At 39.5% G+C, this 14083-nt stretch overlaps 1 protein-coding gene across 5 annotated transcripts in view; it reads right to left on the bottom strand.

Moving 5' to 3' along the window:
• The window catches only part of C1H4orf51 (chromosome 1 C4orf51 homolog), a 162010-nt gene that overhangs the window by 143725 nt on the left and 4202 nt on the right, over positions 1–14083 (bottom strand). For all 5 annotated transcript variants that reach the window (XR_008378637.1, XR_008378632.1, XR_008378648.1 and 2 more), the window contains exon 2: positions 11982–12058. Coding sequence is in view for 1 of the 5 variants with exons in the window: in XM_053582212.1 (XP_053438187.1) it covers positions 11982–12058 (77 nt within the window). In the remaining 4 variants the exon portion in view is untranslated. The remainder of the gene's footprint in view (positions 1–11981; positions 12059–14083) is intronic.

Here is a 14083-nt window from a genome sequence, read left to right as displayed (position 1 = left end):
GACCTACAGGGGCAAATCCATCAGAGTGACTGCAGACTTCTCTAAACAAACTTTCCAAGCAAGAAGACAATGGTCATCTACCTTTAATCTACTTAAACAGAAAAATTTCCAGCCCAGAATTCTGTACCGTCAAAATTGACGGAGAAATCAAATCATTTACGGATATACAAACATTGAGGAAATTTGCCACAACAAGACCAGCTCTACAGGAAATACTTCAACCTGTTTTGCACACTGACCACCACAATGGATCAGCAGCAAAGTAAGAACTCAGAAATTAAAGGACAGAACCTAACCTCCACACTGATGCAAAAGATAAAACTAAGCAATGGACTCTCACCAAATAAGATGAATAGAATACTACCACACTTATCAATTATCTCAACAAATGTTAATGGCTTGAATTCCCCACTGAAGAGACATAGATTGGTTGACTGGATTAAAAAACACAAGCTATCCATTTGCTGTCTGCAAGAAACACACCTGGCTTCAAAAGACAAATTAAGGCTCCAAGTCAAGGGTTGGAAGACAATTTTTCAGGCAAATGGAATTCAGAAGAAAAGAGGAATTGCAATCTTATTTTCAGATACATGTGGATTTAAAGCAACTAAAGTCAAAAAAGACAAAGATGGTCACTTTATATTGGTCAAGGGAAAAATACAACAAGAAGACATTTCAATTCTAAATATTTATGCACCCAATTTAAATGCTCCCAGATTCTTGAAACAGACCTTACTCAGTCTGAGCAATATGATATCTGATAATACCATAATAACAGGGGACCTTAACACTCCTCTTACAGAGCTGGACAGATCCTCTAAACAGAAACTAAACAAGGATATAAGAGATTTAAATGAGACCCTAGAACAACTGTGCTTGATAGACGCATATAGAACACTCCATCCCAAAGATAAAGAATATACATTCTTCTCATCACCCCATGGAACATTCTCCAAAATTGATCATATCCTGGGATACAAAACAAATATCAACAGAATCAAAAGAATTGAAATTTTACCTTGTATCTTCTCAGACCATAAGGCACTAACGGTGGAACTCAACTCTAACAAAAATGCTCGACTCCACCCAAAGGCATGGAAACTAAACAATCTTCTGTTGAATAACAGATGGGTGAAGGAAGAAATAAAACAGGAAATCATTAACTTCCTTGAGCATAAAACAATGAAGACACAAGCTACCAAAACCTGTGGGATACTGCAAAAGCAGAGTTGAGAGGAAAATTCATCGCTTTAGATGCCTACATTCGAAAAAAAGAAAGAGAGCACATCAACAATCTCACAAGAGATCTTATGGAATTGGAAAAAGAAGAACAATCTAAGCCTAAACTCAGTAGAAGAAAAGAAATATCCAAAACCAAATCAGAGATCAATGAAAATGAAAACAAAAGAATCATTCAGGAAATTAATGAAACAAGGAGTTGGTTTTTTGAAAAAATAAATAAAATAGATAAACCATTGGCCAGACTAACGAGGAATAGAAAAGTAAAACCTCAATCAGAAATGATAAAGGGGAAATAACAACTGATCCCACAGAGATACAAGAGATCATCTCTGAATACTAACAGAAACTCTATGCCCAGAAATTTGACAATGGGAAGGAAATGGATCAATATTTGGAATCAAACCCTCTCCCTAGACTCAGCCAGGAAGAAATAGAGCTCCTGAACAGACAATTTCAAGCACTGAGATCAAAGAAACAATAAAAAATCTTCCAACCAAAAAATGCCCTGGTCCAGATGGCTTCACTCCAGAATTCTATCAAACCTTCAAGGAAGAGCTTATTCCTGTACTGCAGAAATTATTCGAAAAAATTGAGGAAGAAGGAATCTTCCCCAACACATTCTATGAAGCAAACATCACCCTGATACCAAAACCAGGAAAAGACCCAAACAAAAAGGAGAATTTCAGACCAATCTCACTCATGAATATAGACGCAAAAATTCTCAACAAAATCCTAGCCAACAGATTACAGCTTATCATCAAAAAAGTCATTCATCATGATCAAGTAGGCTTCATCCCAGGGATGAAGGCTGGTTTAACATACGCAAGTCCATAAACGTTATTCACCATATTAACAGAGGCAAAAATAAAGATCACATGATCCTCTCAATAGATGCAGAAAAAGCATTTGATAAAATCCAGCATCCTTTTCTAATTAGAACACTGAAGAGTATAGGCATAGGTGGCACATTTCTAAAATTGATTGAAGCTATCTATGACAAACCCACAGCCAATATTTTACTGAATGGAGTAAAACTGAAAGCTTTTCCTCTTAGAACCGGAACCAGACAAGGTTGTCCTCTGTCACCTTTACTGTTCAACGTAGTGCTGGAAGTTCTAGCCAATACAATTAGGCAAGACAAGGAAATAAAGGGAATCCAAATGGGAGCAGAGGAGATCAAACTCTCCCTCTTTGCTGACGACATGATCTTACACTTAGAGAACCAAAAAGACTCAACCACAAGACTCCTAGAAGTCATCAAAAAATACAGTAATGTTTCAGGATATAAAATCAATGTCCACAAGTCAGTAGCCTTTGTGTACACCAATAACAGTCAAGATGAGAAGCTAATTAAGGACACAACTCCCTTCACCATAGTTTCAAAGAAAATGAAGTACCTAGGAATATACCTAACGAAAGAGGTGAAGGACCTGTATAAAGAAAACTATGAACTCCTCAGAAAGGAAATAGCAGAGGATATTAACAAATGGAAGAACATACCATGCTCATGGATGGGAGGAATCAACATTGTTAAAATGTCTATACTTCCCAAGGCAATCTACCTATTCAATGCCATTCCTATCAAAATACCAACATCGTACTTTCAAGATTTGGAAAAAATGATTCTGCATTTTGTATGGAACTGGAAAAAACCCCGTATAGCTAAGGCAGTTCTCTGTAACAAAAATAAAGCTGGGGGCATCAGCATACCAGTTTTTAGTCTGTACTACAAAGCCATAGTGCTCAAGACAGCATGGTATTGGCACAAAAACAGAGACATAGACACTTGGAATTGAATTGAAAACCAAGAAATGAAACTAACATTTTACAACCACCTAATCTTTGATAAACCAAACAAGAACATACCTTGGGGGAAAGACTCCCTATTCAATAAATGGTGTTGGGAGAACTGGATGTCTACATGTAAAAGACTGAAACTGGACCCACACCTTTCCCCACTCACAAAAATTGATTCAAGATGGATAAAGGACTTAAATTTAAGGCATGAAACAATAAAAATCCTCAAAGAAAGCATAGGAAAAACACTGGATGATATTGGCCTGGGGAAAGACTTCATGAAGAAGACTGCCATGGCAATTGCAACAACAACAAAAATTAACAAATGGGACTTCATTAAACTGAAAAGCTTCTGTACAGCTAAGGAGACAATAACCAAAGCAAAGAGACAACCTACACAATGGGAAAGGATATTTGCATATTTTCAATCAGACAAAAGCTTGATAACCAGGATCTATAGAGAACTCAAATTAATCCACATGAAAAAAGCCAACAATCCCTTATATCAATGGGCAAGAGACATGAATAGAACTTTCTCTAAAGACGACAGACGAATGGCTAACAAACACATGAAAAAATGTTCATCATCTCTATATATTAGAGAAATGCAAATCAAAACAACCCTGAGATATCATCTAACCCCAGTGAGAATGGCTCACATCACAAAATCTCAAAACTGCAGATGCTGGTGTGGATGTGGAGAGAAGGGAACACTTTTACACTGCTGGTGGGACTGCAAACTAGTACAACCTTTCTGGAAGGAAGTATGGAGAAACCTCAAAGCACTCAAGCTAGACCTCCCATTTGATCCTGCAATCCCATTACTGGGCATCTACCCAGAAGGAAAAAAATCCTTTTATCATAAGGACACTTGTACTAGACTGTTTATTGCAGCTCAATTTACAATCGCCAAAATGTGGAAACAGCCTAAATGCCCACCAACCCAGGAATGGATTAACAAGCTGTGGTATATGTATACCACGGAATACTATTCAGCCATTAAAAAAAATGGAGACTTTACATCCTTCGTATTCACCTGGATGGAAGTGGAAGACATTATTCTTAGTAAAGCATCACAAGAATGGAGAAGCATGAATCCTATGTACTCAATTTTGATATGAGGACAATTAATGACAATTATGGTTATGGGGGGGGAAGCAGAAAGAGGGAAGGAGGGAGGGGGGTGGGGCCTTGGTGTGTGTCACACTTTATGGGGGCAAGACATGATTGCAAATTGCAATCAGTGTAACCTGGCTTATTGTACCCTGAATGAATCCCCAACAATAAAAAAAAAAAAAAGAAATAAAAAAAGAAACAATGAAATATTAGCCAGTCCAAAAAACAAAACAAAACAAAACAAAACAGAGAGAGAGCAAGAGAGAAAACCCTGCCATTTGTGACATGGATGAAGTTGGAGGATCTTATGTTAAGTGAAATAAGCCAGGCCCAGAAAGACAAATACTGAATGATCTTATTCATATGACAAATCAAAACGTCAAACAGAAAAAGAGAGTAGAATGGTGGTTATCAGAAGCTGTAGGGTGAGACAAGATGGATGACTGAAGCCAGCTTTCCACAGAGGCTCCTGTCCAGAAGGAGAGTTAAAGGACAAAATTTCAGCAAGTAACCTGGTGGATTTGAGCTGCACTAAGAGAGAAGGTTGAAGAACGCACGTCAACCCCGCTGAGGCGAGCTGCGACCACAAGGATACAAACAAAAGGTACAAAATCCATCACCAAGTGGTTGGGAGTCCCCTTCCCCATGAGAATGGCTCAGAGTGCCCCACAAACAATTGGGCAGAGTTCAAAGGTCCTCCCACTGCACTCCACGGGAGAGACCCTCTAAAAACTGGACCTACCTCCCCCACTAGGGTGCCATGGTGTCCTCCTGCCAGGTATAAAACTGTATCAACTGTATATATTCTCTATCTGGAATTCTGAGCTCCCAGTGCTCCCCTTCACTCACACTGAGGTCTGGAGGCCAGTACCCCAGGAGTTCAGAGTCTTGGATGATTTCTCGAGGGGTGTGGATGGGGCCTCGACTGCAGCTAGTCGGTGCTGGCTCTGGGGCATGGGAGTGACGAAAGGATGGTCAGCGGAGAGGGGACTGCACCGGAGTGGCAGTTCCCTGAGGCACACTGCGACAGCTGTCTTTTGGTGACAATACGGCCAGGCATAAAACTGTGTAAAACTGTGTGTGTTCTCTGCCCGCAACTCCAGGCTCACAGTGCTCCCCGCGCTCCCCTCTGCTCTTGCTCCAAGATCTGGAGGCCCGTCCTCCAGGAGTCCAGACTCTTGGGCAATTGCTCGAGGTGTGTAGAAAGTGTCGGGCTGCAGCCAGTCAGTGCAGACTCTGGGGTACAGGAGTGGAGAGAGGACCGTTGGCCGGAAGGGAGCTGCACGGGAGCAGCAGTTGCCTGAGGCATAAAACAGCAGCCGTCTTTTGCTAGCAATACGTCTCACTACCGAATATTCTGAAGCCACACCCCCTGTCTCCCTGGGCAACCAGAGTCTCTGAGTATAGGATTTGCCTGAGGCAACTCCAACTTGCAAACCGGGGAAACTCCCAGGGCAAGGCTGACCCAGAGGTCTACTTTACTGAACCTAAGATGCGCCTGGCCCTCAGGGGATCGTCAGTCTACAGACAGTACAAGAGCAGAGACAAGCTGATTTGGAACTCAATTCAGCTTTTCTTCTGCAGGGGAACTGCAAAGTTGTTCTGTTCTGTTCTGCCAGTAACATTAATCAGGGGTGAGACTGGACCTGAGTGAAAACCCCCCAACCTTCATCAAGCACCCAAGGTTGTCAGGCCACACCTCCTCCTGCTAGAGAGAGGCAGAGCACAGCGGCCTGGCAGACTTCCTTGTGATTCAGGCAGGTGCAAACTCCTGGAGTACTGATTCACTACAGACAACTGGGTCAGCCAACTGCAGGGCTATCAATGACTGGGTGTGACAGTGGTGCAAGGTGGGGAAGGAGGCAGCAACCTTCCCAGACTGATCTATTGGCTGGGTGGCTTCTCCTGACTCCACACAGCACTGGAGCAAGCCACACCAGAGTAGTCACTAGATCCCTGTGATCCAGGTCCCAGAGACCTCTTAAACTCTCTCACCTGAGATAGGTGCAGACTGAGAATGGCCCAGTCATTCAGACCTTTTGAACTGAACCAATTGCCTGAGGACAAATCAGGTGGTGCCCTGGGTGCACAGTGGTAGGAAGGTTTGATTTTTCTTTTCCAATTGTTTGCCGGTGGGGGGGCGGGGTGACTTAATTGCTGACACTTCTCCACAGCTGAGACTTCAATCCAGAATATCTGTTTCACGAGGGTGGAACAGAAACCAGCTGAAAACAAGACAGAACCACTTAGCCCCACCACACCAGACAGGGCCCCAGTTTCTCAGGCCACAACACTGTACAGGCCCTTGACAAAGCCCCAGGGGAAAAAATCAAAGGGAGTAAAATAACCATGGAGCTGAATCAGTGGAAAAACTCTGGTAACATGAATAACCAGAATAGATCAACCTCCCCAAGGAAAGATATGGCAGATGTAATTGAAGATCCCATTCATAAACAACTGGCTGTGATGTCAGAAATTGAATTCAGAATTTGGACTGCAGACAAGATTAACAAAGTGGAACTGGAATTCGAGGAGAAATTCAAAAGTTGTCTTAAGAATTTAACGAATTTAAAGACAAAACCACCAAAACTTAGACACACTGAAGCCAGAATTTGCAGCCCTCAAAGATATGAAAAATACAGTAGAATTCCCTCAGCAACAGAATGGAGCAAGCAGAAGAAAGGATTTCTGACATTGAAGATAAAACCTTTGAACGCTCCCAAACTCTCAAAGAGGAAGAGAAATGGAGAGCAAAAATAGATCATTCTCTCCAAGAGCTCTGGGATAATTCGAAGAAAGTCAATATCTGAATCATTGGAGTTCCAGAAACAGATGAAGTGGCCTCTCTGGGCACAGAGGCCCTTCTGCATGAAATTATGAAAGAGAATTTTCCAGACATGTCTAGAGATTCTGAAATTCAGATAGCGGACAGCTTCAGAACCCCAGCATAACTCAACCCCAATAAGACATCCCCCAAGCATATCATAATTAACTTCACTAAAGTTAATATGAAGGAGAAAATCCTCAAAGCTGCCAGGAGAAAGAAAACCATTACCTTCAAAGGGAAGAATATTAGAATGACTGCAGATGTCTCTGCTGAAACTTTTCAAGCCAGAAGAGGGTGGTCACCGACTTTTAATCTCCTAAAGCAAAATAACTTTCAACCCCGGATCTTGCATCTAGCTAAACTGAGTTTCATTTATGATGGAGAAATTAAATACTTTAATTACATTCCTATGTTGAAGAAATTTGCCATAATCAAACCAGCTCTTCAGGATATTCTCCGACCTATCCTCCATAATGACCAACCCAATCCTATACCACAAAAGTAAACTCACTCAGAAACTTCGGATCAAACTCCAAATTCCACACTGGCGAAAGGATTAAAAATGCCCACTGGACTTTTGAAAAACTTGATACCCAAAACTTCACCAGACCTATCATTAGTCTTCATTAATGTGAACGGCTTAAACTGTCCTCTAAAGAGGCATAGGTTAGCTGACTGGATACAAAAACTAAGGCCAGATATTTGTTGCGTACAAGAGTCACATCTTAACTTAAAAGACAAATACAGATTCAGGGTGAAAGGATGGTCATCCATATTTCAGGCAAATGGTAATCAGAAAAAAGCAGTTTGTTGCAATTTTATTTGCAGATACAATAGGCTTTAACCAACAAAAGTAAGGAAGGACAAGAACAGTAACTTCATATTTGTTAAGGGTAATACTCAATATGATGAGATCTCAATTATTAATATCTATGCACCCAACCAGAATGCACCGTAATTTATAAGAGAAACTCTAACAGACATGAGCAACTTGATTTCCTCCAACTCCGTAATAGTCAGAGATTTCAACACTCCTTTGGCAGTGTTGGATCGATCCTCCAACAAGAAGCTGAGCAAAGAAATCTTAGATTTAAACCTAACCATCCAACATTTGGATTTAGCAGACATCTACAGAACATTTCATCCCAACAAAACTAAATACACGTTCTTCTCATCAGCCCATGGAACTTACTCCAAAATCGATCACATCTTAGATCACAAGTCTAACCTCGGTAAATTTAAAGGAATAGCAATTATTCCATGCATCTTCTCGGACCACCATGGAATAAAACTTGAGCTGAGTAACAACAGGAATCTGCATACTCACACAAAAACATGGAAGTTAAATAACCTTATGCTGAATGATAGCTGGGTCAGAGATGAGATTAAGAAAGAAATCACCAATCTTTTGGAACAAAACAACAATGAAGACACGAACTATCAGAACCTGTGGGACACCGCAAAGGCAGTTCTAAGAGGGAAATTTATAGCACTGCAAGCCTTCCTCAAGAAAATGGAAAGAGAGGAAGTTAACAACTTAATGGGACATCTCAAGCAACTGGAAAAGGAAGAACATTCCAACCCCAAACCCAGTAGAAGAAAAGAAATCATCAAAATTAGAGCAGAATTAAATGAAATTGAAAACAAAAGAATAATACAATAGATCAATAAATCAAAAAGCTGGTTTTTCGAAAAGGTCAATAAAATAGATAAACCTTTGGCCAACCTAATCAGGAAAAAAAGAGTAAAATCTCTAATCTCATCAATCAGAAACAACAAAGACGAAATAGCAACAGACTCCTCAGAAATCAAAAAAATCCTTAATGAATATTACAAGAAACTTTATTCTCAGAAATATGAAAATCTGAAAGAAATTGACCAATACTTGGAAGCACGTCACCTTCCAAGACTTAGCCAGAATCAAGTGGAAATGTTGAACAGGCCCATATCAAGTTCGGAAATAGCATCAACCATACAAAACCTCCCTGAAAAGAAAAGCCCGGGACAAGATGGTTTCACGTCTGAATTCTACCAAACTTTTAAAGAGGAATTAGTACCTATATTACTCAACCTGTTCCAAAGGGGAGAAAAAGAAGGAAGACTACCCAACACGTTCTATGAAGCAAACATCACCCTGATCCCCAAACCAGGAAAAGACCCAACGAGAAAAGAAAATTATAGACCGATATCACTAATGAATATAGATGCAAAAATATTCAACAAGACCCTAACAAACAGAATCCAGCAACACATCAAATAAATTATACTTCATGACCAAGTCGGTTTTATCCCAGGGTCTCAAGGCTGGTTCAATATACGTAAATCTATAAATGTAATCCAGCACATAAACAAATTAAAAAACAAAGACCATATGATTCAATCGATGCGGAAAAAACTTTTGATAATATCCAGCATCCCTTCATGATCAGAACACTTAAGAAAATCAGTATAGAAGGGACATTTCTTAAACTGATAGAGACCATCTACAGCAAAACCACAGCCAATATCATATTGAATGGAGTTAAATTGGAATCATTTCCACTCAGATCAGGAACCAGACAAGGCTGCCCATTGTCTCCATTGCTTTTTAACATTGTAATGGAAGTTATAGCCACCACAATTAGGGTAGAAAAGGCGATCAAGGGTATCCATATAGGGTCAGAAGAGATCAAACTTTTGCTCTTCGCGGATGATATGATAGTATATCTGGAAAACACTAGGGACTCTATGACAAAACTCTTAGAAGTGATCAAGGAATACAGCAGCGTCTCAGGTTACAAAATCAACATTCATAAATCGGCAGCCTTTATATATACCAACAACAGTCAAGTTGAAAAAACAATTAAAGACTATCCCATTCACAGTAGTGCCAAAGAAGATGAAATATTTGGGAATTTATCTAACAAAGGACCTGAAAGATCTCTATAAAGAGAACTATGAAACTCTAAGAAATAGCTGAAAATATTAACAAATGGAAAAACATACCACGCTTATGGCTGGGAAGAATCAACATTTTTAAAATGTCCATACTACCCAAAGCAATATATAATTTCAATGCAATCCCTATTAAAGCTCCTCTGTCATACTTTAAAGATCTTGAAAAAACAATACTTCATTTTATATGGAATCAGAAAAAACCTTGAATAGCCAAGACATTACTGAGAAATAAAAACAAAGCAGGAGGAATTACGCTACCAGACCTCAGACTATACTACAAATCGATAGTGATCAAAACAGCATGGTATTGGCACAAAAACAGAGAAGTAGATGTCTGGAACAGAATAGAGAACCAAGAGATGAATCCAGCTACTTACCGTTATTTAATCTTTGACAAGCCAAATAAAAACATTCAGTGGGGAAAAGATTCCCTATTTAACAAATGGTGCTGGGTGAAGTGGCTGGCAAACTGGACCCACACCTTTCACCATTAACTAAGATAGACTCTCACTGGATCAAAGATTTAAACTTAAGACATGAAACTATAAAAATACCGTGCAGGGAAAACCCTTGAAGAAATTGGTTTGGGCAAGTATTTTATGAGGAGGACCCCCTGGGCAATTGAAGCAGCTTCAAAAATACACTACTGGGACTTGATCAAACTAAAAAGCTTCTGCACAGCCAAGAACACAGTAAGTGAAGCAAGAAAACAGCCCTCAGAATGGGAGAAGATATTTGCAGGTTATGTCTCTGACAAAGGTTTAATAACCAGAATCCACAGAGAATTCAAACGCATTAGCAAGAATAGAACAAGGGTTCCCATCGCAGGCTGGGCAAGGGATTTGAAGAGAAACTTCTCTGAAGAATACGGGCGCGTGGCCTTCAGACATATGAAAAAATGCTCATCATCTTTAATCATCAGAGAAATGCAAATCAAAACTACTTTGAGATACCATCTAACTCCAGTGGGACTAGCCTATATCACAAAATCCCAAGACCAGAGATGTTGGCGCGGATGTGGAGAAAAGAGAACACTTTTGGACTGCTGGTGGGAATGCAAATTAATACATTCCTTTTGGAAAGATATATGGAAAACACTTAGAGATCTAAAAATACATCTGCCATTCAATCCTGTAATCCCTCTACTGGGCATATACCCAGAAGACCAAAAATCACATCATTAACAAGATATTTGTACCAGAATGTTTATTGCAGCCCAATTCATAATTGCTAAGTCATGGAAGAAGCCCAAGTGCCCATGGACCCACGAATGGATTAATAAATTGTGGTATATGTACACCATGGAATATTATGCAGCCTTAAAGAAAGATGGAGACTTTACCTCTTTCATGTTTACATGGATGGAGCTGGAACATATTCTTCTTAGTAAAGTATCTCAAGAATGGAAGAAAAAGTACCCAATATATTCAGCCCTACTATGAAACTAATTTAGGGTTTTCACATGAAAGCCATAACCCAGTTACAACCTAAGAATAGGGGGAAGGGGGAAAGGGAGGGGAGCGAGGGGGGGAGGCGGGCAGAAGGAAGGGATTGGTGGGATTACACCAGCGGTGCATCTTATAAGGGTATATGTGAAACTTGGTAAACAGTCTGTGAAGGTAGTGAATGATGTCCCATGATCATATCAATGTACATAGCTATGATTTAATAAAAACAAAAAAAAGAAGCTGTAGGCCTAGGGAAAGAGTGAGATATTGATCAAACGGGACAAACTTTCAGTTAACGACAAAGACGTTTTGGGAACCCAATGTACAGCATGGTGATTATGGTTAATAAAAATGTATACTTCGAATTTGCTGAGAGTAAATCTCAAGTGTTCTCACAACATTCACACACGAGGTGATTGATATGCTATTAGTTTGATTGTGGTAATCATTTCACAACTTCTACATATTATCAAAACACTGTACTATACATCTCAACTACACACAGCTTCCATTTGTCAGGCATACCTCAGTAAATCTAGGAGGGAAAGAACCTCACAGAAACACAGCGACCTGGGCAAAACTAGGCTCGGAAAAACTGATCACGCTGCTCTTACCTTTACCTCCTGTAGCCTCCTGGGTGTGCGCGGGGCAGCGCGGCAGACTCCAGGCATAAATGTTTGGCAATAATATCCTAAAGAAAGCAAGTACAAGAAACAAGCTAGAAGTTTATGGATTTATGAATCATTTGAAGCCTATGGATTTATGGGATTTTTCACTCTCCTTTTCATTTGGCTCCTTAAACTTTTGCTTCTTCTCTTCCTTCTTTCCACACCATAATCTCACACCTCCACCCTACCCCCACACTCCCACTAAGTCAACCCAAGTTCGACTTTCTTGTTATTTGTGATTTGTTCTCTGATTTGTAAAATTTTCGACTTCTGTATATTGAAACCTGAAACATTAAGTATTTCAACGGGATTTACGAGTGTTTCTCTAGGGAGTTTGTTTTCAAAATAAGTGCTATGATGGGACATGAATGATCACAGTAATTATGCTTATTTCCAAATAAAACTGAAAACTTAATTATCAGTGGCATAATTGGGGACTCATAGGAGCAGTGTCTATCCTTTGAAACACATGTCTCTCCTTTTCCCTGAATCCAGATACAACATCCTTTTTAAGCAAGCAAGGGTTATTTTGTACAGAAGGTTATTTTGTACATTTCAATTCCTAAAGTGAAACACATGGAGATAATTGTTTTATGGCCTCTGACTGAAGGAGGAGGGTCTCTGAGCTTCAGGAATTTGTAACTTTGTGTGGCGATAGGAGTAGAATGGAATTATGTCAGCCTAAGGAGTCCTAATGCTAGCATTCAGCCTAGGAACCAGCCCTAATTATCCCAGAGAGGGGCAGAGGGCCCACCTCTCATCTTCCTTCTTCTAACCTACAGCAGCAATTAAATATGCAGATTTATGAGCTCCACCTCCAGTAATTATTCTCAGTAGATTGGGACAAATGGTTCTGATACAGGTAGGTACTAGCTTCCTTCTGTGAGAATCACTTCGTTGCTTTTCTGTATTTTTTTTTTTTATCACTAAACACTGTGGTTTGAGCCTTAAAAATTTTTTTCTATAAATGGAATTATACCGTATGTATTGTATCTGGCTCGAAATACTCAACTTTATGTTTATGAAATACTGTCGAGTGTACTATAGTTAGTTCTTATTCATTGCTATATACTATTCCTTTGTATGAATACAACACTGTCTGTATATTCTGCTGTTGATTAATAGTACTCATCCTACAATTTGCTTGTTTTCTTTTTTGACTATTATGACAAACGCTGCTATAAACCTTCTTGTACATCTCTTGGTGCATATGTGAAACGATATTTCAGTTGAGTATATATTTAGGAGAAAAATTGCTAAGTCTTAGGATATCCACAGAGTCCACTTTAGAACCAAACTGTTTTTATAAAGAGCTGTATCAATGTAATTCGCACCAGCTGTATATAAGAGACCCCATTGTTCCCCATCCTTATTAACACTTATTGGTGGTCTCTTCTTAAGTCTTAGCCTCTGTGGAGGAGTAAGTTACTGTGTGCAGAGTAAGTCCATTGTGATTTTAATTTGCATTTCCTGATTGCTGTTGTGGTTGAGCTCCTTTTGATATGTTCACCAGTTATTTGGTATCTTGATTTATTAATTTCATCTTGAAGTTTCTTTCCCATTTTTCCAGTGGATTATCTGTTTTGGTACTAATGTTTAGGAGTTTTTAATTCATATCTATCTATCTCATAGATAGAAGCCCTTTGAATCAGCCACTGAGTTGAAAATGTCTTCTTCCTTTCTGTGGCTTACCTTTTTATACCTTTATGTCATTGGTCGAATGAACTACTTCACTTTAAAGTAGTTTATCTTTAAGTTTATCTATTTTAAATTTAATTTATCAGATAATTTAATTTAATTCATCTAGATACAAATTATCTAATTTTCTTTGTGTTTATCACTTTTTGTGTTCTGTTTAAAAAATCTTTACCGGGCAGCGCCTGTGGCTCAACGGGTAGGGCGCCGGTCCCATATGCCGGAGGTGGCGGGTTCAAGCCCAGCCCCGGCCAAAAAAAAAAAAAAAAAATCTTTACCAATCTCAAGAGCATCAAGAGATTCTCTGTATTGTAAATGAATTGTCTTTCATTGACATGTCTTTTACATTTCAG

Source organism: Nycticebus coucang, chromosome 1 (genome assembly GCF_027406575.1).
Source record: "Nycticebus coucang isolate mNycCou1 chromosome 1, mNycCou1.pri, whole genome shotgun sequence".
Classification (NCBI taxonomy): Eukaryota; Metazoa; Chordata; class Mammalia; order Primates; family Lorisidae; genus Nycticebus; species Nycticebus coucang.
This window is presented reverse-complemented; position numbering and strand designations above follow the sequence as displayed.